Genomic DNA, 23177 nt, shown 5'->3' with positions numbered 1-23177 from the left:
TGATAATTTATAAATGCAAGTATGAACATTGATTACTATTTGCATTGTTCAATGGATTATTTTAATAATTTTAAATCGAAATAACAATGGGGGTATTTAAGATTTTTCATCTTCTAATCGATGGAAATCTAAGCCGGGTACCAATTGTCACAACCGCCTAAAGTGCAAGGTAGTATACGCAAATTTTCCTAATATTTATTATCTTTTTATTAATATATAATTTTACCCTATGCATGACGTGTCACGTACATGAAGCTTCAAAACAGCGCAGGCTGACAAACAGCCAAGCTTTTCCCGATGCGCATCCATAAAACCCTACTCGAGTACTCATGAGATCGTGCATATTAACCAAATGCCAGTAGCGGCTGTTGGTACCTTCTTCAAAATATACAACTGAATTGCAGTGGGTCGCAAATCATGGCCGAGGCGTCGACGGATTCTCTCAATAGAGTGCTGACAAATGTTCGCTTCTCTGAGCTGAAACCACCACTGTCACCTCCCGTTCTCGATGCTCTAACGGGAGCTGGTTTTCACTTCTGCACACCAGTTCAGGCTGCCACAATCCCGTTATTGTGCAGTTTTAAGGATGTCGCCGTCGATGCCGCTACTGGTTCAGGAAAAACCCTAGCTTTCGTGGTTCCTCTTATCGAGATCCTCCGACGATCTTCAGAGACTCCGAAACCTCATCAGGCCTGTCATCTTTATTATCACACAGTTTCTCTAAATGCTTTAAGAATTTTTTCAATTTCATTTGCTTTAATTTACTTACATTTTAGCAGTGTATGAATACAAAATGCTCAATTCAACTCAATTTAAATCAGCTTTATGGTCAATTATTTGGGGTCAGCATATGAATTCAAATTAGCTGTAGTCTTTAAATCCTCTCACCAGAAACCATATCCATCAATTAACAGAAAAAAAAACTTGAGAAATATTACATGTAAACTAATAATTATACAAACTGCAAGTCTGCAAATCGTGCTCCTTTGATATGTCTGTTTACCGGCTTACCCCCAGCTTCAACTCTCCTTGTATTTGAAAATAAAAACTCTTGTATTTGGGGATATGCTATAATTCATTTACAATAGCTGTTTGGGTTCAATCATATTTGATCGAAGGGAAACAGTGGTATGATTCTAGTTCCAGTAATGCGCTTGAAATTGCTTCTGGTCATGTGTTCTTCAATTTGATTTATCCAATGCATGGATGCCAGATAGCTAATTTGCCATCCAAGATATCATCCACTCTGCTAATGTGATAATTAAAACCTTCAAACCTGTTGGTTATTGCATATTCTAGGATGTCCAGATCTATAATATTATGAAGAATCTTAGAGGGGAATTTGTACTATCTATTCTGATGATCAGCCTAGGGGTTCTCCTACGTGATATCCATTGAAAGAATGATAGTTTCATAAGAATGAATGCATGCATGCTCAATTTACCGGGTAATTCTAAGTGTAAAAGTACCTGTTCAGTATTCCAAAACTGAAATTACACCTCTCGGTAAATTTAACCAAGTGACATACAAGAACTATAAAGTAGAATAATTGGAAGTTAATTTGGCTGTCACTGGTTTGCTTTCTTTTTTAACCTTAATCATATAAAGTTATGATAGACATACTGCATGATAAGCATTTTTATTGGGATATCTATTCTTTTTATTTGAAAAATACTGTTATGGTTATGAATGTGGTATTGTGGTAACCTAGTGCTTGTATGTGGTTAATTGTAGTTCTCATTGGTAAATGATTTGCATTAACCACAGGTCATGGGGGTAATTATTTCTCCTACAAGAGAGTTGTCCTCACAAATATATCATGTTGCAGAGCCTTTCATTTCGACATTAGTGAATGTTAAGCCTATGCTTCTTGTGGGGGGTTTAGATATAAAGGCGGACATGAAGAAAATAGTGGAGGAGGGAGCAAATTTGTTGATAGGCACACCTGGGAGGCTATATGATATCATGGAGCGCATGGGTGTTTTAGATATGCGGAATCTTGAGGTATTTACTCATATGCCACGGCTTTTTGAATAGCTTCGAAAATTTAACATATAAAATGAAGTGGATACCATTTAAGCAAACATGTTTTTCTTGCTTGCTAGTGTATTTTTTTTTTGATAATTGAAATAATTTTATTAATCAGCAATAGACAATAGTACAAAGTTCCCAAGGAAAGGCACGAGTTGCAACATCTCCGTGCTAGTTAAGTACAAATTTCCAAATTAATAACAATTTACAAAGAAGCACAAAAAAGATCTTCCCTAGAAACCCCCTGTTTGGCTAAAGCATCAGCCAAAGAATTAGTAGACCTACTAACCCATTTTACCTCAACTCTCATATTGCTGGTTAACCACTTTACTTTTTTGATGAGATCTTTGTAGCCCTAAATGGTGGTATCCAATTTTAGGAACCACCTTGATAGCACCTGAGAGTCCCCTTCAACTAGGAGAAGTTCTACCCCAAGCTGGTTGGCGATCTGAATTCCTTGTACTGCAGCAAGGATTTCTGCCATTGTGGAATTTCCCACTCCCACCGGTCCTGAGAATAGGGAAATTATGTTGCTGTCCTTATTTCTTAGGATACCCCCTATACCTGAAGGCCCGAGGTTGCCTTGGCTGCTCCCATCAAAGTTCAGCTTGATGACACCTTCCAAAGGCGGAACCCATTCTAACAGAATTCTATCATTCTTTATTGAAGTGTTAGGTATTACTAGCCAATTACTCCACAAGTCATCAAAGATATCCACAATTTTCAGCCAATGGATTGCTCTTGTCAGGATACAATCCTTCATTTCATCTAACCATTTTTCCTTCTCTAAGAAAATTCTTGCATTCCTTTCCTCCCAAAGAGTCCACAAAGTGGCTGCATTGACACATTTTCACATGACCTTACCTCTTCTAGTGTGCCAAACAAAGACAGATGGGTTGAATAACGAGCTTAAATCAAAAGGCATAGACCACCTACCTCCAAATAAACAAAGGCTCCACCTCCATATAGCTGTAGCAAAGGAACAGGAGATCAACAAATGGAAACAATCCTCATTCTCGGCCTTACACAAGGAACACCAATTTGGGGAAAGACCTCTTTTTCTGTAAGTTTTCCAAAGTATTGATTTTCCCATAGAAGACTTCCTAGCAGAATACAACAATTTTTGGGGCAATAGGTCGCGCCCAAACTTTTTTGATAGAGAATCCTTGGGAAATGTGGTTAGAACTAAGGGATTTTAGAAAAGAGGAGCAAGTAAAAGTACCTTTTGGAAGAGGAGTCCAAACCCTTTGATCAGAAGAAGTGGGGTCCAAGCAAACGGATTCTAGTAAATGAATTAGCTCAATAACACAACTTGACTCGCCATCCCTTAACCCTCTACAAAACCCAAAGTCCCAGTTTAAAGATAAGGGGTTTAACGGGCTCGGGAGAAAAGTTGCAATTGGCTCATGTTTGTGAAGGGAAAGGGAATAGAGCGAGGGGAAACAATCTTTGTTAGTTTATTATTGGTACACGTAAATTTTAATAGCTCTAAACTTCATTAGTTTGGGTCTTGGGGGAAGTTTGATTGGTGGGTATATATCATTATAAAAGAAAAGGACAGCTAAATTAAGAAGTACAAATAGCTTTGAGCTACAAAGCATAGTTGTCAAAATGTTATGATTTATGATACAGTTCATGATTGAAAACATGGATCCCAAGCATTCTAATTTGAATCTTTTCCTACAAAAATCTTATGGTTGCTATTTGAATCATATAATTCAATGATGAATGTTACGATTTAATACAATTTGTGTAATCTGAACCAATTCAATTGAGATCCAGTTCTATACTTTGTCATTTATTTTTTCATTTAATATTTAAGGGGCTTTTGTTTGAGGACCTTTACTAGAATATGATTTATTTGTTTTTTTTTTTTTTTATCATCTTAAGCTTCTAGTGTACAAATGATAAACTTTATTTGGTCAAGTACAATAGGATAAAGTCACTTCTCTTTATATATTTAAGTTTCTTGTATATCTGTTTTTAATTTTTTTACAAGTTTATAAAAAAAGAAATAATCTTACAATTTACAATATGTTCATGGTTCGATTCAATTCAACATTCTCTACAATTTACAATTTTTAGAACAGTTCAAAGGGAAAAACGACTTTGGTGATCCTTCATCAGAGCAGTTTCTTTCTCTGCTATTTGGAGTATTCTGTTCCTTTTTTGTTTTTGTTTTTGCATTGTTGTTTCATAGTGATGAGAGAAACAATTTGGCATCAAAGGATATCTACATTCTTACTCTTTTACTTTCCTATGTAGCAATAAATCTATTTTATGTCATTTCATCCTTTATTTTGTTGAATGGAGCAGATTCTCATCTTAGATGAGGCCGATAGACTCTTGGATATGGGGTTCCAAAAGCAGATAAATTCCATTATATCTCGCTTACCAAAGCTTCGTAGAACTGGTCTTTTTTCAGCTACTCAAACTGAGGCTGTTGAAGAGCTTGCAAAGGCAGGACTAAGAAATCCTGTGAGGGTTGAAGTTCGTACAGAAGCCAAAGTATTGGATGAGTTGGCATCCTCACAGCAACCAAGCTCTTCGAAAATGCCCTTGGGCCTTCATAACGAGGTGTGTAATATTGTATTTTATTGAATGTGCATTTCTGTACTCATGAATTTGGTCTTCTGAATCAGAGTATGCATTTTTGGGGCTTTTTTGCATACATTGATGGTTTCTTTAAGCCATTGTTTGCAAGGTCCTTTCTTAATAGATGATATCCTTACAGAGACTAGGCCTGTACTTGGATGTCCGAACCATCTTATGGAATGTAATTCTGTTGAACATATATGTTTCTTTTGGCAAAAGGAATTTTTTTCCTATTCAAAGGCAAAGGAATCTCAACTCTTATTGATAAACTTTGTTTAAGATGCAAAGGTTAAGCTATGGAAATAATTTTAGTCATGATAAAGGGGCCAATGTGATTAGAAATTGCAAACACCCTTAGCATAATGAAGGCCATTACCTAATGTTGGTCCTAGCTTTGGCAGGGGACCTTTGTCACTTTTTTGCACACAGTGGCCATTCTCAAACTCAAACCCACATTCTCACACTTATCAGCTTGAGAATTCAGGGTTATGGAGACATTATGTCCATCAATTATTCATATCTGAATTCTTGAATCTTGACCATTTATGTAATTGAACTATTTCAGGTCCTGTTGTCTCTCATGGCTTCATGCACTGGTTACATTATTGCATTTGTTTACTGTTCTCCATTTTGGAAATATTTTGTCTTTATGTTGACGAACTTCTCTTTCTAGCACATCTCATTTATTTGTTCTCTCTGTATTTCTTTTGTTACAAACTTGTAGTATTTGGAATGTGAAGCTGAGAAGAAGCCATCACAACTTGTTGATTTCTTAGCAAAAAACATGTCCAAAAAGATCATTGTGTAGGTTATCCATACATGGCTTTCTTTGATTTGGTTTTTTTAAGAAGTACTTTCTTTCTTTGATTTGTTTGTATTCAGATAATTGATCCTTGATCCCTATGTAGAGCAATGCATGATATTTATCTAGTTTATTGGTGCAACCATAATTTTTATCTCTATTGCAGTTATTTCATGACATGTGCTTGTGTTGATTACTGGGGAGCTGTCCTTCCATGCCTTACTGTTCTTAAAGGTTGTCCTTTAGTTTCTCTTCATGGGAGGATGAAGCAGGTAAATCTAATAGTTGTCATTACATTTGGACACTAAGTGAAACAGTTTATGGAAGTGGTGGCTGTTGTTGCTGGTTTGCATGCACCTTCTGACTCTGATGTCACTCATGCTGTTCAATAGACTGCAAGGGAGAAAGCATTAACATCCTTTAGTGCCCTTTCAAAAGGAATTCTTCTATGTACCGATGTAGCGGCACGGGGGCTTGATATTCCAGGGGTTGATTGGATTGTGCAGGTATATTCTATTAAAATTGCCTAGTGGATGTGTGATGAGCTACACAAGTGGCACCATGTATTATGCAAAGTATTTCTTACATGGAACATTTCAGCTGCTCAAATTAAGATCTTAATCAAACTGGCCCTTATTGTCTTGTGACATTAAGTTGGATTACTCTTGTGGGTTTTCCTCGAACCTAGCCCTGGTTTCTGCTTAATGAATACCTAATTAATATATGAACGAATGACCTATTGAATTTATTGATGATAAATAAATATAACAATTGAAAATATTACTATATATATACACTAATGTCTGTATACTACAAATTTAGTGCTTTTCCGAGTCTGGTAATGTACATGATGTGGTATGATTGTTGGTGGGTTGTTCCAGACAAGGTTCAACCCCTCTGAACCGGTTTTGAAAAAAATAAAAAATAAAACATAAAAAAAGCACCGACACAAGCCGATACGCCGAATCGATATTTAGAACCTTGGTTCCGGATGTGCAATGCCATATATAAATATATATGATAGTAAATATGATTTTGATATGGGTATATACCTGGACTCTACCGATTGGAACCTGTTTTTGGAGCCCAACTGTACACTTCATAAACCTATCTCAATTGTATAGGATTGCCTAAGCTAGTACCTTAAAAAGCAAGCCTAGGTACATAAGTAAGGCTCATTCTAGGACATGTGCCTTGCTTGGACCTAGGTCCATTCTCCCTGAAAAGGCGCACTTGCCTCAGCATAGGCACATAGCTTTTTAAAACAAGCCTTATTTGTTGCTTTTAGTAGATTCTTATCTTATGTCTTTTACACCTTTGTAATGGATTATAAGCTTCTAAGTTACTTTTTATTGCTATTTGTGCACTAGTAATGGTATATTAACTTAAAAAAAAAAGACCTTTCAAATACTCAAATCCTTAGTTCTTTGCTAATAGAATCTCAAATGAAAAAATTTCTACTAAGGAAGCAAGAATAATACAACCAATATCGGATCTATAATCTTAAAGTATAATTGATTGCGACTAAAGTCACGAAATCAACCCCTTTATATATGCCAACCAAAAATTTAGGCCAAAAACTGGCACAGACTTGTTTGGGCACCTCAAGGTGCCTTTACAGAGGCAGAGTGTGGATCTCCTAAGATTAGGAATGCAAGTTGTTTAACATCACACTTGCTAATTGAAGTAATGCAATCAGGAGATAAATAAACATATTGAAAGTTGCATTTGCTTGAATTGCTGAGTGCCCGAAGTACTTTAGTAGTTTAATGGTATAATCCATGTATGTTTGCTTTAGCTTCCACATTCACTTTGAATATTCTTGTATGTTATGCTTACGTATTTTACTTTGAGCCAATACACTTTCTAAAACATTTAATTCCTTTTAAAATTCAGGATTGCATTTTATATGTATCATTTCTTTTTATTTTTTATTTCTAAAACTTTGTGCCTTTCTTTGAAAAGGTGTGCACCTTGCTTACTCCTTACACCTCAGGCACTAGAAGGGCCTTCTGCTTTTCTACTTTTCTTATGTTTTGTGCTTTTAAAACACGAGGCTAAGCAAATCCTATTTTACCATAATACTTTAGTTAGAGCTGTGTTATCTATTAAATTATGAGTTCTCACAATTTTTTACTACCTTGAGCTGTACCCAATTTGACCTTTCTCTTCTAGGATATCAACTTGCATCAGACCACTCCTTAAATTTGCATCCCTTTTTCTAGGATGTTAACTATAAGGCTCCATATGTTTGTTGGATTTTGGCTCTTGCTTGTTTGCTGTGCTTCCTGGTTTCTGGTTCTTGGGTCATCATCATCTACTGTTACTTAAAATATTTTCATGCATTAAATTTTCTCTATCATTCTTTCCTCATTTTTTTTTTGGATTTTGTAGAAAGCTCCATACTGTGATTATGTTCAAGATGGGATACCTCAAGCTTTTTACTGTAGATTGACTAATTCACCTCTCCATTGCTTATGCAGTATGATCCTCCTCAAGATCCAAATGTTTTCATACACAGAGTTGGCCGAACTGCACGGATGGGCAAATCAGGAAGTGCCATTGTTTTTCTATTGCCAAAGGTTTTGTGCCTTTATAACTCATTATTTTGTCAAGTCAACCAGCTTCAACTCACATTTAACCTTTTCTCATTTCCCTTTTTTTGGGTGCATAAGTGGGGATGAACCTTAAACCTCATGGTTGTAGTGCAGTAAACTAATCACTCAAGGATGGGCGAAGGCCTCACCTGTTGTTAAATTATATATAGAGGTTTTATATTTGATATTGTGCTTAGTATGGTTATTTCAGTGTGTTAACACCAAGGGTGATTTCGTCATGTCAATTTCCTGCCTCAATCTTGTTAGGTCTTGTGGCTTCCGTTCACTTATGTATTGAACCTCTATACAGTGTTGTGCAAGTTATTGACTGCAGTAAGGCCATTTTTGTGCCTATATATTTTTATTTTGTCCCTTGTAACTAAGAGGTCTGAGATCATCAGTCCTGTTGACTGTTAAGTCCTTGATGAATCCTTTCCTTGAAGTTTCTTTGATACTTTTGACTCTATATCAACTAATTTGCTATTTATCTCTTTAGGAGGAAGCTTATGTGGAGTTCCTGCGAATCAGAGGGGTCCCTCTTGCAGAGAGAAAATGTTCTGATGAGGCTCTTGACATTATTCCTCAGGCAAGCCTTTATCCTTAATAGTGATGATACTCTTCCTAGCCAGTTCTCTCTCTCTCTCTCTCTCTCTCTCGCCCATGCTTTTTGCATTGTACTGTAGAATTTTTTTCCCAAGTCTTTCTTTACTATTCTTTTTTCGCTCAATAATATTTGACATTGTCATGTTCGACCATAAATTATTTGACTTAATTATGGCTAATCCTTTCTTTTATGCAAGATTTTAATGTCATGTATAGCAGACCTCATATTTCAAGTTTTCTCAGGATTAGTATTCAATTGATTGTTTTTGGATGACCGTTGGATTTAACATCACCTTGGATTTATTGGACACCAACTGTTTCAGATAAGATCTGCAGCAAGAAAGGATCGTGATGTCATGGAAAAGGGAATCAAAGCATTTGTCTCATACATCCGTGCATACAAGGAACATCATTGCTCCTATATTTTTAGGTTACTTGCAGTTTCTCCTCTCAAATGCACCGGAAATCCTTCAGTTCCAACATGCTTATGCCGTTTTATTTTTCTTATAGGTGGAGAGACCTAGAGATTGGGAAGTTGGCCATGGGATATGGCTTGTTGCAGCTTCCTTCAATGTCTGAGGTGAAGCATCACTCACTCTCTGTTGATGGTTTTACTCCAGTTGATGATATCAATGTGGCAGAGATCAAGTACAAGTAAGCAAAATGTTATTGATCTCTCTAATAGTTTCAGAGTAAATCTAAGGTGGTAGCTTACTAGAATACGGGGAGATACAGGGAGGTCTAGATGGTGGCACATTTGAGAAACCACCAGTTACTAGGTCTAACATGGGAGAAACAATCCCGAATGGATATGTTTCTTTCCTTCTGGTAGTTTTGTGCAAGTTTCTGAGCATGGGCCTGTGCTAATTGGCTAACAATTCCTACTATTTAGGGATAAGCTTCGTGAGAAACAAAGACAGAAGAACTTGAAGGCAAAGAAGACATTAGAGCATCAAGAGGAAAAACCCCAAAAGCCCAAATCAAACATAAATGCTCCAGCTAAAGTTACGAGAAAGAAAACTGCTAGGCAGCGGCGGGCTGCCCAGACTGTTGAAGATGAGGAAGAGTTGGACCGAGATTACCGCTTACTGAAAAAATTGAAGAAAGGGGCTATTGATGAAAGCCAATTTGCAAAGCTTACTGGAACTGAAGAATTGCTTTGAAGGGCGTCGCTTACAAATTGTGTAGTAAACCCTATTCTGAGGACTCTGTAACACTGGAGACAGGACGGGAGAACAAAAAAGCATATCAAAGAAATATAGACAGGAACTGAAGAATTGCTTTGAAGGGCGTCGCTTACAAATTGTGTAGTAAACCCTATTCTGAGGACTCTGTAACACTGGAGACAGGACGGGAGAACAAAAAAGCATATCAAAGAAATATAGACAGGAAAAACATGGCTTGAGGAAACAGTTTGGGAGAAGAGCGCGGCAGAGAAGTATAGATGGGCAAGCAAATTGTATATGGACCTTTTCTATGCAGCGAAGAAAAGAAGAAAATGTTTTTTTCTTGTAAATTATTACTTGCACATTGAAGATTCATTTTGGAGCAAGATGTGAGAAAGAAAAGCATCTTTATTTAACAGTGTTCAACTGAAGAAATTAATGTCTGTCGTTTATTTGATGGTTCTTAAAAAGTTTGTTTTGTTCTACACAGATTGCTGCACAAGACACCGTATAGACAATTGTATATGGGCTGAGCTTAAGGTCAATCCAGGCCCATCCTTAAAGAATTGGGGCTCAAGGCCTGAGCCTAAGGTCAGGTCCTTCAACCCAAGTCCTGCCTAGCAGGTCTATAAGGTGCAATGTATTAAAAAATTGCAGAAACAAATCATCTGCGCCCAACAAATGCCCCACAGCCTATCCCAACCGTGTATTGGAAATACTTTTCATTGACAACTTCCGGGGAGATGTTCCGCGAAAATATGCATCATTTGTGGCGCTGGCGCCCTATGCGAGGGGCAGATGTGACCTCTGCAGGAACCTAATTAATATCAATAATATAAACCTTTAAATAGGGACTATATGTATTGCAATATATATATATATATATATATATATAATATTTGGTATATACGTATATGTATTATGTGTGTATTCGGACAGGCCGGATGATTCTCGTGTTGGCCTCACGGTCTCACCCAAGTTGTACCCTAACCCTGATGAGTGTTCCTTTTGTAGGAATGGAAGTGGAGGGCTAGTAGACATGTTGGCACACTGAGAATTGAGAATTTGGGATCCGAAATCCAACGTTCTTAGAGACTTGGAGCCGTTGGAGGCAATTCTTTTTCCAGAGGCAAATGGTCGTTTAAAAAGAAAATGAAATGTTCAAGCGTTCAATGGAAAGTCGAAGTCCAACGTGGAATCTGCTTATATTTGTTGTCACTACTCACTAGAACTAATACAAGTTTCAGGAAACATGGCATTGCAGAAAGCCTCTAAGAAAAACGCTGACATTAGTCTCAGAGGATCCTCCTTTCTCGATTGCTCTTTGACAACTTTCTTGGATTTCTCGTGCTCTTCTCCTCATCTCCTTAGTTTCACTTCCGTCGTGGTCCATGAACTTCAGAACGAGGTTGGCAATATCCTCTCTTTTCACCAGCGTTTCTGCTCCCACTTTCTCTGTCACCCTCCATCCAATTTTCCAGTCGTCCGCAATTAATTTACTATCCGTGAACTGATCGAACTGTATGGGAAAAGTGAGCATAGGAACACCTGCAAACACAGCTTCCAAGGTCGAATTCCATCCGCAGTGCGTCCAAAATCCTCCCACAGAAGGATGGCACAAGACCCTCAATTGGTCACACCAGGGCACCACCAGCCCAGTCTCGCCACAAGTCTCCCGAAAACGTGAAGCGTCTTCGCGAGCAACCCATAGATAACGAACCCCACTATCGTGTAACCCCGCTGCGATCTCCTCCACCTGTTCGGAAGAGGTGGACAGAAAGCTGCCCATGGATACGTACAAGACAGAGCTTCTGAGTTGAGAATCAAGCCATTTGTAGTAGCAGTCGGCGTCGCTGAGTGTAGTAGTCGTGGAGGGCGAGTCTTTCACAAGCGTTGCGTAAGGAATGGAGGGGCCTACTGGGTAGACTGGAAATGGAAGTCTTGTCCTCAAGGTGTCTATGACATGGGTATCCATCTCGTAGAAAGAAGTGACCAGAAGACATTGTGCTTTAACCACCCAATTGAATGCTTCAATAACCCGATTTAGGAGTAGTCGACTGGCTTCTGAAAAGACATTAGGGATGTCCTTCAAGCGAATGGGAGATATGCCAGGTATGTAATCGATGCATTCGCCTCCCCTTTCTGGCACAGGAAAGATGCAGTTTAAACTTATAAATATATATATTAAAAGGGAAGGGATTTACAGTCTACGGTCATGTTGAGAAACCAATCAATTGAAGGCTTAAGAAACCTCACAAATATTAATCTAGCCTAAAACGTTCCAATCCAACAATTTCTGAAGGCAAGCTCAATTGTCATTCAAAGATCAAACTTTTGAGCTGCTTTTAAGCATGTAAGAGGTCTATAATGGAAAGATAAAGGATCTGTTGGAGGATTCCAACTAACCGCTAAATAAGTACTCTTCACCTTTTCAGATGAACCTAGGGACATGCGTAATCTTTCATTTCAGTTAATGGTGGAGAGGAAGAATATTGGCTTACTTTAGGCTATGTTTGGTTTGAAAAAAAAAATAAGGAAAAGAAGGGAAAGACAAGATCAATCGCTAAAGACTTGATCAAACATGTTCTAATATTATCTCATAGAACCGTTCAACTTAAAGGCTAAGGTGCTGTTTACCCGCCAAAAGCTAATGCGTCCAGAAGCTCAGAATGCACGGATTTCGAGAAGCAATGGAAAAATGCATAAAAAGACATGTAGTTAGGGATGATAATTCTGTGGGAATTTTGGAGTATCCGATCCATCTGGCCCTAATAGGCCCCTTTTATTAAGATATTTGATACTTGATACCCGGGATGCATAACTATACACAAATTTATAAATTTTAAATATTAAGATAATTATCTTACTATTAATATTTTATTTGTATAAATTTTTTGGAATTAAAATCATCATTTATATAATTTTGGATTTGATAAATTATTTATTTCATTTAATTATGAAATACTAATTTTAAATATTATTTCTTTTAATTTTTAATTAAAATTGTTAATCATATACATGTGCTGATATTTTGATGAACACAAAAAATTAATAAAATCTATTTTATTTCATTAGATAACATAAAAGGAGAGAGATGACTTAAAGTAAGAAATTTGATACTACTATTTTATTTCATTATACAATACAAAAGTCGAGATAACTTATTATTAATTGATGCAAATATATAGAGTGCAAATGCAAAAGGCGAGATGGCACTTAATTGATACTACTATTTTATTTCATTATACAATACAAAAGTCGAGATAACTTATTATTAATTGATGCAAATATACAGAGTGCAAATGCAAAAGGCGAGATGGCACTTAATTGATCTGGGTTAAGTCACACTATAAAGGAATACAAATGCAAATATATATTTAAGCTGTATATATTTGCATTTGTAATCTTTCCAAACTTTTAAATATACATTTTTAATAGAAAACATTTGGTTAGGGATTTAACAGGTGGGACAATGCGTCTTTTTAAGTCTTTTGACTGTCAGTGCTAAGAGAAGAAATTTCTAAAAAACTCGCCAAACGGCCTGTTGTTAGGCAAAATATGAGAAAAGTCGATGTTAGGCAAATTCCCTGAACTTATTTTTTTTTTATTCTTTAACAAAGCAAGAATAAGAAAAGTCGACTTCACTTTTTTAACACACAAGAGAAAAAAAAAGGTTTCAAAAGTGTAATATAGAAGTGTTATGGAGAGGACTACAATACTTGTTTTATGCTGTTAATTTCTTTTTTTCTTTGGGATTATAGCTGACAAGGGCAGCTTTTGGTTCTAATTAGAATTATCAATAAAAGTAATATTTTTATATATTTTTTAAAATAATATATATATATATAAGGATAAAAATACTATTCATCTCCTTCTTCCTTCAGCTCTAACCCTTTTTTCTTGAAAATCAATCGTCCGAGACACGTCGTGAAACACGATTAACGAAAGAGTTTTGTTTTCCAATAAATATCCCGCGTTTCTCGCTATTTATCCACACCTAACAAAAATAGGAAAATATTTTGAACGAGGGAAGTCTCGACCTTCGTCGATGTGGTCCTGATTCGGTGGCCCCTACGACCCTACAGGAAAAGTAGTGTGAGTCAACTGCTTATCTCTTGGTCACTACCATAGCCCTGCGGAAGCAGGGGAGAAAAGGGAAGAAGAAGAAGTAGACAAACGAAGAAAAGAAGGGGAGGAAAAGAGGGGGGAAGAAGGGGAAGGAGGAAAATAAGAGAAGGAGGCGGTGGGCTGAGCTGGTTTGATTTTGGTTCGTCGGCCGTGGAGAATAAGCGATGGGGATAAACAAAAGAAAGGAGGGAAATTAGCAGTGATCTCTTTACCCTTTTTTGATATTTTTTTTTATTAAAATTATGTAAAAAAATACTCTGCTGCTGCCTATGACTTGTTGGAAGGACCAGAAGCCACCTGTGGCTTGTCGGCAGAAATCTTGTCGGAAAAATTGAAGTTGAGGGAGAAAGATCGAAGGAATTATTTTATTCTAAAAATAATGTAAAAAATATTATTTTTATACTCTGCTGCTGCCTGTGACTTGTCGTTGGAAGGACCAGAAGCCACCTGTGGCTTCTTGGCAGAAATCTTGTCGGAAAAACTGAAGTTGAGGGAGAAAGATCGAAGGGATTACTGTTCCTTAACAATCGTGTTCCATCTGAAGACCAAACAAACAAAAGGAAAAATTGGGAAACACTGTTCATTAACGTCTACACCTTTTTGTTGTTTAAGCATTTTCACCTCAAAAATCAAGATCGAGAGAGTGAACGATCAGTGAGAGAAATAGAGAGCGCACGGAGCTTGAGCCTGAACAGCGGCGGTAGAGAGAACGAGAGGGAAGAAGGGGTTTCGGCGGGAGACAGATGGAGCTTCGCACACGGAGGAGGGTGGGGGCTTTTTAGTTTATACCAATTTATCGGAAGTTTAAAGTTACGGAAGGTACCTGACAAATCGGCTGGGAAATGTCCGTTATGTGAGAGCAGATCAAAATGATAGAAGAGCGAGAATACGGAGGGCGACATGGTCCACAGCGATCCAACTGGAATGTTCCTCCTGTTGCCGATAGAGACAGCCCAAGGCAAGTAAGTATCGGCTACGATGGCAGTCGCCGACGGCTCGAGCTGGTCTAGCAGCTGCTCCACCGGAGCCCCCATCTTTGTATAAACAGCCTCAACGAATCCGGGGAAGTCGAGTGCACGGATGCGCTCCGACGGTATGACGTTCGGGATCGATCGGAACCGTATTTTAGCTTGCTCAGGCGACGAGCCTATGAAGTCGAGCCATTCTTCGGTGACGACTAAGGTGATGAGGATATCATCGCCTCTTGAAGCGATGAGCTTGCATAAGTTCATCATGGGGTTGACATGGCCTCTTCCTGGGTATGGGATTGCCACCAAATGGCAACCGGAGGTTTTTTGTGTTTTGACAGAATCCATGGCCTCCGACGATGACGAAACTGCTCCTCTCTCTCTCTCTCTCTCTCGTCTTTTTAAAGGGAGGGGGGCTGGAGAATTCTGCATCGTGTGTATCCGTATAGGTGCGATCGCTTTTAACGGTGGATGATCAGTCCACGACTCCCCAAAGTTCTCCCAGGCTGACCACCAAGGCACAGAACGCTAGTCTGGTCACGATTCACGAGGCACGAGTTCGGATCTGATCCCGACAAATCACTACACTAGTAACTAGACAACCATGGGCACCGATCACCGATGTGCAGACAACCGGGCCGTGCATCGACCCGATGTACGGTTTAAAGGATCAACCGGAGTTGAATCATGCTGACATAAAAATGAAATAGATACGAATTATGAAATATACAAAATCATCAAATTCAACACAATTATTTATCATCATCCTTAAACCCTATTATTTAATTATTTTATCTATATTTACAAAATTAAAATTTGATTAATTGAGGTTTCAGGCTTTCATTCAGAACAAAATTCGGTAGAAAATTAGAAATCTATTTCCTTCAGTTTCAACAAAATTCGTAAATAATCATTAAAAAATTAGAAATTTATTTATTTCGGTTTCAAACTTTCAAAGACCATAACGACTTTTGTGACTGAGTTTGAAAAAGTGAATAAGTATTGAATTTAAGCAAGCCTGTAAACTTTAAACAAAAGTGGTTAGTTACTCTTTGGTAGTTAAAATTTAAAAAATCTCTCTCTCTCTCTCTCTCTCTCTATATATATATATATATATATATATATGGTGTGTGTATATGTGTATATGTATATAATGGAATGGATGCTTTCTCCATTCAAAAAATGGAATCTATTTGTGCAAGTACATTTTGCATCTCACGTGCAAATATTTTGTACGTGTAAAACAAAGCATCAATTTGACTTTCGACCAAGGGTTAACAAACGTTGGTTTTGAGTCCCGTGCTATTGTGAAGCCTTTCAAGTTTGACGACCTTCTAGGGAGAACAGGAGAACGACGAGATCAACTATTGCAACCGAGTTGTCCTCTTATTGCAACTACCGCGTTGGTTGAACCGCCGAATATGGGAGGGCTTGGGCTCCTTCTCTGCAACTTCTAAAACCCCCTTCCCCTACCATCACCCCCAACCAAGGTTTAAAATTTCAATATTATACGTTCGATACAGGGCGTATTGTATTGTATCTTTGAAAGACAGATACGAGATATGTATGAAAATCGAACATCTTGTCTTTTTTTCATTTGTATCGGACCTGTATCGGGGTGTATTGGGGCATATTAGTAGCGTATTGATGAAAAAGATACGACAAAAAAATGGGAAAAACAATTTTCTTTTCCCTAAAATAAGCATTCTTTCACCCCCAAATGACTCTAAGACTCCAAACCTCATTTTTACGATGCTAGATTTGAAAAAATTTGCAAGAAGCAAGTGTGAATTGTTTATTTTTTTTAGATTTTGAAAAAATATGGCAAAAATAAGTACGTTTTTTCAATTTTTATAATATCTTGTGATTTCTTTTTTCTTGAATGTTTAAATTTATGTTGATCTACATTTCTTACATTCAAAATCATAATGTTTTTGTGTTATTAATAAAATTTATGGAAAATTGATGAAGATATTTTGAGAAAATATAAATTAATAAAAAAATTTGAAAATATAAATTTTCTCACCTATAAAGACTAAATATGTTTTAGATCAATGGATTTATCTATCATATCCATAGAATAATTGAAATTTCTTCTTTAGTATTTTTTTTTGATTTTTTTATATTTTTAGAATTAAAAAATAAATAATGATTAATTATATTTTGTCATTTGATAGCAACAATTGAACATATTATAATTCCATGGATGATCCATATATCAATTGAAATTTCTTATTTAATAATTATTTTTATATTTTTAGAATTAAAAAATAAATAAATAAATAATTATATTTTATCATTTGATCACAATGATTGAATATATTATAATTCTATGGATGATCTATTATATCCATAAAGCAATTGAAATTTCTTCTTTAATAACTATTTTTTGAAAATAAATAATAAATAATTATTGATTATATTTTAATTTAGAATTTTTGCTAATTCATGTTTTATGGTTGGATAGGAGAATTGGGTTTTTCCTATCCCATAAAACATTAAAACTTAAGAATTATAATTTATGAATTATAGTTAAACATAGGATTTTTAATAAAATTATAATTGACTATGATATATTTTTCATAAAACTATTAAAATATATTAATTTAATGTATATACACCTCATTGTCTTATATTTATTGTTATTGATATATTTTTTATGATTTATTAAAATATTTATAATGTTTATCTACGAGTATCTTAGTTTGTATCAGTTTTTTCGAATATGCATGCGTATACAAGACGTTAACGCAATAAGTCTCTTAAAATTACCTTTTCGATGCACTTGCATTTTCGGATACTTCGAACCTTGCTTAGGCGAACGGGTAATAACTACTGACCATTTTCTAGTCGCCAAAGTCGAGCTTATTCAAGTCTCTGAACTTGGTTGAAGTTGGCTTCTTCCGTCTGCCGAAATAGGGTAAGTTTGTCTATTTGCAAAACCAAAGAGACTGATGCCTGAAAATTTGGAGATTTGTTTTGAATAGAGCTACTACCTCACCACCCTCCCTAATCTAATCGTTGGAGGTGAAACGAATGTTGGCGGAGATGCCAAACCAGTCAACATTGCAGAAGTCGGAGATTCATTATTCTCTTGCACTTTTTACGCTTCTTTTTGGGACTAGGGGCAAAAAGTACTGATTTGCTTTAGTATAGAGAAAACGAAGATATTCCTACGGTTGGCTATTGACGGTTACGGGAGCACTAAGAGTTGTTATTGCTTGTTATTGTGGGAAGAGAACGAGAGGGAGAGGGAAGAGGGGGAGTTCAATGAGGCGGGGCAGTTCGCAATGGCGACGATGTGCTCACAGACTAAAACAGGGGAGGCGGAGCTGATGGGGGAAGAAGAAGAAGAGAGAGAGAGGGAGGGAAAACCATCGACCGTCCTTGCTCCCAAACTGAAGGAAAGAAGAGAGAGAGACCACCACCACTGCTAGAAGTCGTAGCAGCGATGATGTGCTCTCAGACTAAAACAGGGGGGTGTAGGATTTTTTTTGAGGGGCCAAGACCTAGAAAACATAGATGGGGCAAAAGTTAGGAAACATGAATAAAGGGCTAAATCCACTTAAATAAATTTAAAGAGAATTTGCATAGGGGGGCCATGGCTCCCCTCCGCCACCCCCTGGCTCTGCCCTGGTGAAGAGGGGGGGGGGGGGGCGGAGAGAGAGAGAAATCGTCCATTGTCGTTGCTCTCCTAGAAGGCTGTATGTCCTCCTCTTTCCGAGGAGTGAAGGAAACTGAAAAGGAGCAGTCGGTGTCATGGTTTTATTGGGGGGAGAATAGAGCTGGTTCTTGTCCGCCCCAATAAGGACCCCTTTTTCCCTTTGTGCTCATCATTTTTTACTAAGGGCAAAACATATATTTCAGCCATTCCGTTAATATTTTAATGGTAATGGTACTTTTCTAAAATAATAGGAGTACTTTAAGACAATACTGAAACAATAGGGATATAAATTATTTTTTTTTTCTAAATCTTAGAAGTAGTTTAAGAAATTTTACCTAAAGGTGTAAATACAAAAATACACCAGTCTAAATGAAAAACGGTCAGATGGATAAATGCAAAAGTTGAACCAGTTCTGTGTTGTTTTTACACTGATGTACGTTTGGAAGAATAGTGTAAATGTGAGTGTATTTTATACAGGAATTAACATGGGTGTAAAACTACACCTATCTTTGGAAATGCAGCCGTTAACATTTATTATTTAGCTACACCCTATTAAACAACCTCCCGAGTTGTGATTTAAGATCTGCATCCTCTGAAGATTCCCCTGCAATTGAAACTACAAATTGATATACCTAAAAGCTGACTCATATCCAGTAATTGAAAGTAAAGCCTTACCCGGCCTGCCTTACCAGTGCTTTACTGCTTTTCTCTCAATCTGGGGATTAAATCTTTAGACTTAAGGCATTTCTCCAACTCAATTTGAGCATGCTCCACTGGCTCTATCCTGTTTGTAAGATGATCCTGCTTTTGAACCTCCTTACTTTGAAGGTGAGAAGGTTCCATTTATATTCTTTCCCCAAATTCCTCTCTCCATTCAATCACATTTTCCTGTTTCTGTTTTTAGCCTTTTTTTGGTGCATAGTCCTATCCTGTTTGTAAGATGATCCTGCTTTTGAACCTCCTTACTTTGAAGGTGAGAAGGTTCCATTTATATTCTTTCCCCAAATTCCTCTCTCCATTCAATCACATTTTCCTGTTTCTGTTTTTAGCCTTTTTTTGGTGCATAGTCTGGTTTAAATGAATCTCCACTGATGCCCCAAACTCTAGTTGGAGAAACATTTTTTTAGGTTTGATTCTGCCACCAATCTCCTTAAGAGAAAGTCCGCCTGTGCCAGTCATTGTGGGGCTTTTGTGCACAGGTTGTGGCGCAGGTCTTAAATGCCATCATGTTTTTCCTTATCTGTGCTGACATTTCTGTTTTGGTAGTTTAACCACAGAAAGATAGTTATTTCTTTGCTGTTAATTTCTGTTATTAGTTATTTTTTAGAAAGCTGTTGTTACTTGTTTTCTTTGAATTTTATAAACTTTATCCAAAAGCTCATAAAAAAGTTAATTGTTCCCAGCAAACCTATGCATTCAAAGAGATGGTACTGTAGATAATGATTTGTGAAGCAAACCCCCCCAGTACTCCAGGAAATATGGGGCGGTACCTGATTCTCTTTCATGGAAAGGAAAAACAACATGTTTCATTGGAATTTTCATTAGGTAAAACATTGGATCATGATGGAAGTACTACAGGAAATATGTGAAAACTTTTTTTAGTATAAACAAATGCAAGTACTACAAGACCCTAAATCCTGAACCCAAACTGCTAGTCACATGATGGAAGCATTGAATCATGAATTCGATCATAAAAAGTTCAAATGCCCATACCTAAATCCTAAATATTGCTTATTAATACCCTATTTCCTACTTGAAATGACAAGAAACAACTATAATCTTGCCAATTCTGATGAGTTTTGATCTGCTCCTTACTTGCCTTTGCAGCTTATGCTTGCCATGTGTGTGGGACCAATGTGCTGGCCTCTTCTTGTCAAGAAACAACTATAACCCTTTCCTACTAGACTAACTGTTAGACAGGGAAATCTCTATGAAGTTCATATAGACTAGTTGGAGTCAAATCAGGTTCAGATCTTTATATATCATTAACAAATAAAACTTTAATTTAATCATCAAAAAATACATTATATTTTATCAATAAAAAGAACTAAAAGGGACTTAGATTATTAACTGATAAATTAAATAAAAAATAATTTTCAATAAAAGTTGAACCTACAACCCTTCAATGAAAACACAATTCTTAAACCAAGTTTGCTATATAACCTCTTGAACCCAGAATTTAGTGTGAGGTGGATTCAAATGACACATGCATACACACTAAGGCTATGTTTAGTTTGACAGAAAACAGAAGAGAAACAGGAAGTTGGGATGAAGTTCTCAAGGGGTTTTGTGAAAATTGTTAAAAGAACTTTTCTTTTGTTTTCTGTTTCCTATGCCTGCAATTTCAATTGAAAACTGATGATCAACAGAGGTCATAAATTTCAGAAAGTATAAAAACAAGATCAAAATGACCATTTGGAGATTGCTATTATTTTTTATTTTTTATTTCTTTAGATGTGGAAGAAAAGTAACAGCCCAATTTTATATAACAGGTCTATGCAACTATAGAAACCTAATCAAGAGAAAGCATAACCATCTTTCTGAATATCCTATTGCAAGGAACTCAGGAATTGTGTGATAAAAGCTCCCTGTCTAGTTTGGAGTTGGCAAATTCAGGGTATAGTTTATAATTCCGTTTTGACCTTCAGCATTGTTTTGGATGTGGAGTTACTTCTTTTTGCTTCAATATTTTCTACATGACTACATGCCTTGTATTTTTGGGAAGATTTTCTCCTCATTCTTCTCATCTTGGATATATGCTTATTACTTAACAGGTATAACAAGGAGGAGGAGAACAACTGCAACATCAACAATAAAGTAGATGGATAAGGGAAGATAAAGTTCTATCATGAAATAGAAGATCAAGACTCAAACATAGCAATGGCGATCTCAATATTCTGATTTTAAATTGACTGCAGCCCAGAAATAAAAGCAACTGGATAAACACATTCATCCAAACAAGGAACTCTTTCTCAAACGTCCAACCAAGAGCCCAAAGCATACAAGTAAAGGATGCATCTACTAATATCCTTGAATTTGACATATTCTTTGGCTGGGGTTATAACATAAACTGAACATTTACTTTCTACATGAAAGAAATTCATGTGACATCAGTCTAAAACTTAGCGTTAATCATACAACTGTGATAAGATCCCAAAAATATTCCAAACCACTGAATAAGTAACAATTGTACTGTATAGGTTTCAAAACAATAATGGCAGAGTAATATCGTATAGAAAGGTTAAATAAAAAAATTAAAAACGGGAAGGAGCTATGATACCATAAGTTGGGGAGACCAGAGAGATCTCTCAAAAAATGGTCCTAAAATGCATTGCAGGAAATGAGACTGTAAACATGTGGTAGAACATCATCGGCCCGGAGTTTTCAATCTTTCGATTGAAAAGGTTGTCTTACAAAAACGTAAAACTGGAAGAGAAAGAGAAAGAGAATAACTGAGTGCGTCCTCTGTTCTGAGATGAGTTCGAACCTGTGAGATAAAGAAAATACACAGTGAGAAAAGAAGAGAAAGAGCAAGAGAGAAGGAGGGATTGGAAGAGAAAAGGATGACCAGACGGTGGTTGAGGGTGCTGGTCGGCAATGCTCGACTGTGAGAGAGAGAGAGAGGATCAAACAGTGGTGGAGGGTGCTAGCCGGCGGTGATCGACTGTGAGAGAGAGAAGATCAGAAGAGACGAAGAGCCGTTGTGTTTTTACACTGTTATTGCTTTGATCGAATTTTACATCGAAAAAATATCGAAGTAAATAAATCTCGAAATTGATTTTTACACCGATCTTCGGTGTATTTTTACACCCCATCCAAACGGCCACAAAACTGGACCGGAGTATAAAAATACACCGAACCGGGTTTTACGCTCCATCCAAACGCAGCCTAAAACGAATTGGTCGAGAGCGGTCGAATGTTCCACAATCGGTGCGTAGCAAGGGGACTCGTTGCTCTGCTTGCTCGTTGACCCTTGAGTAACTGGCGTGGATCACTCGTTGATGTGGGCTCAACTATTGATGGCAGTTCTGTAATCTGTAATTACCACTTATTCACTTCACTTCAATGCTCACCCGCCATTCACTCGTTGTTGTGGGATCACTCGTTGACCCTTGTCACGTTGTTGAATTCTGAGACAAGACCTCGTTAAATCGAGCACATGAGCCTTCTCCTTGAATTTATCAAGAAGAACATGCTCGATCGTCTTCTTAAGTTCTTCTTTTTATCCGGAATGGATCGAGAAGCGCAGAAACAAGCTTGTTCATCAAAGGAGCCTCCCTTCGATCCTTCAAAACCCTCTGCACCTGTCTCCTTCCCCATTAAAAGTCTCGACGATCTCGAGTCGAAATCGTATTTTGGCTCCTTTCACTACCCTTTCAATAAGGCCTCTGTTCCTCTTCCTGCTGATGCTTCGTCATTGCCTGATCGTGCGAGGATTCTTGTCTGCCATGATATGCAGGGAGGTTACCGAGATGATAAGTGGATTCAGGGAGGAAATAACCCTGATGCTTATGCCATCTGGCATTGGCATTTGATGGATGTATTTGTTTATTTCTCTCATAATCTCGTCACCATTCCTCCTCCGTGCTGGACAAACACTGCGCATACCCACGGCGTTAAGGT

At 37.1% G+C, this 23177-nt stretch overlaps 3 protein-coding genes and 1 long non-coding RNA gene across 4 annotated transcripts in view; 2 read left to right on the top strand and 2 right to left on the bottom strand.

Annotated features, from left to right (window-relative positions):
* Positions 1 to 255: 255 nt before the first annotated feature.
* Positions 256 to 10264, top strand: LOC148868578 (DEAD-box ATP-dependent RNA helicase 18-like). Its single transcript, XM_088971195.1, has 11 exons — positions 256 to 690; positions 1768 to 2004; positions 4348 to 4608; positions 5351 to 5430; positions 5595 to 5700; positions 5821 to 5934; positions 7912 to 8010; positions 8522 to 8611; positions 8952 to 9058; positions 9139 to 9282; positions 9521 to 10264. Exons 1-11 carry the CDS (start codon positions 418 to 420, stop codon positions 9789 to 9791), a joined length of 1782 nt encoding a protein of 593 aa, XP_088827321.1. The 5' UTR covers positions 256 to 417; the 3' UTR covers positions 9792 to 10264.
* A 648-nt stretch (positions 10265 to 10912) lies between these two features.
* Positions 10913 to 15445, bottom strand: LOC148868577 (UDP-glycosyltransferase 87A1-like). The gene is made up of 2 exons (XM_088969322.1): positions 14746 to 15445; positions 10913 to 11936 (listed from the first exon to the last, which is right to left on the bottom strand). Exons 1-2 carry the CDS (start codon positions 15320 to 15322, stop codon positions 11038 to 11040), a joined length of 1476 nt encoding a protein of 491 aa, XP_088825448.1. The 5' UTR covers positions 15323 to 15445; the 3' UTR covers positions 10913 to 11037.
* Positions 15446 to 20061: 4616 nt separating this feature from the next.
* LOC148868576 (uncharacterized) lies at positions 20062 to 22302 on the bottom strand. Its single transcript, XR_016107134.1, has 2 exons — positions 22123 to 22302; positions 20062 to 22041 (listed from the first exon to the last, which is right to left on the bottom strand). It is a non-coding gene; the product is annotated as an uncharacterized LOC148868576 (long non-coding RNA).
* Positions 22303 to 22454: 152 nt separating this feature from the next.
* The window catches only part of ENGASE85A (Glycosyl hydrolase family 85), a 58597-nt gene continuing 57874 nt past the window's right edge, over positions 22455 to 23177 (top strand). Inside the window, exon 1 of the mRNA XM_088969321.1 lies at positions 22455 to 23175. Within this exon, the coding sequence (XP_088825447.1) occupies positions 22714 to 23175 (462 nt within the window). The 5' untranslated portion in view covers positions 22455 to 22713. The remainder of the gene's footprint in view (positions 23176 to 23177) is intronic.

The sequence above is a fragment of the Nelumbo lutea genome, chromosome 2 (genome assembly GCF_056320005.1).
Source record: "Nelumbo lutea isolate HS-2025 chromosome 2, American lotus-T2T, whole genome shotgun sequence".
Lineage (NCBI taxonomy): Eukaryota > Viridiplantae > Streptophyta > Magnoliopsida > Proteales > Nelumbonaceae > Nelumbo > Nelumbo lutea.
The sequence above is the reverse complement of the archived record's forward strand: the minus strand, read 5'-3'. Positions and strand labels throughout refer to the sequence as shown.

Excerpts from the sequence above, each read along its gene's own strand:
- LOC148868578 (XM_088971195.1), top strand. The coding sequence starts at position 418 with ATGGCCGAGGCGTCGACGGATTCTCTCAATAGAGTGCTGACAAATGTT. Across the intron at positions 5,701-5,820 it reads TTCATGGGAGGATGAAGCAG|ACTGCAAGGGAGAAAGCATT; the intron begins GTAAATCTAATA and ends GCTGTTCAATAG. Across the intron at positions 8,612-8,951 it reads CTCTTGACATTATTCCTCAG|ATAAGATCTGCAGCAAGAAA; the intron begins GCAAGCCTTTAT and ends CAACTGTTTCAG.
- LOC148868577 (XM_088969322.1), bottom strand. The coding sequence starts at position 15,322 with ATGCAGAATTCTCCAGCCCCCCTCCCTTTAAAAAGACGAGAGAGAGAG. Across the intron at positions 11,937-14,745 it reads TTTCCCAGCCGATTTGTCAG|AAAGGGGAGGCGAATGCATC; the intron begins GTACCTTCCGTA and ends TTCCTGTGCCAG.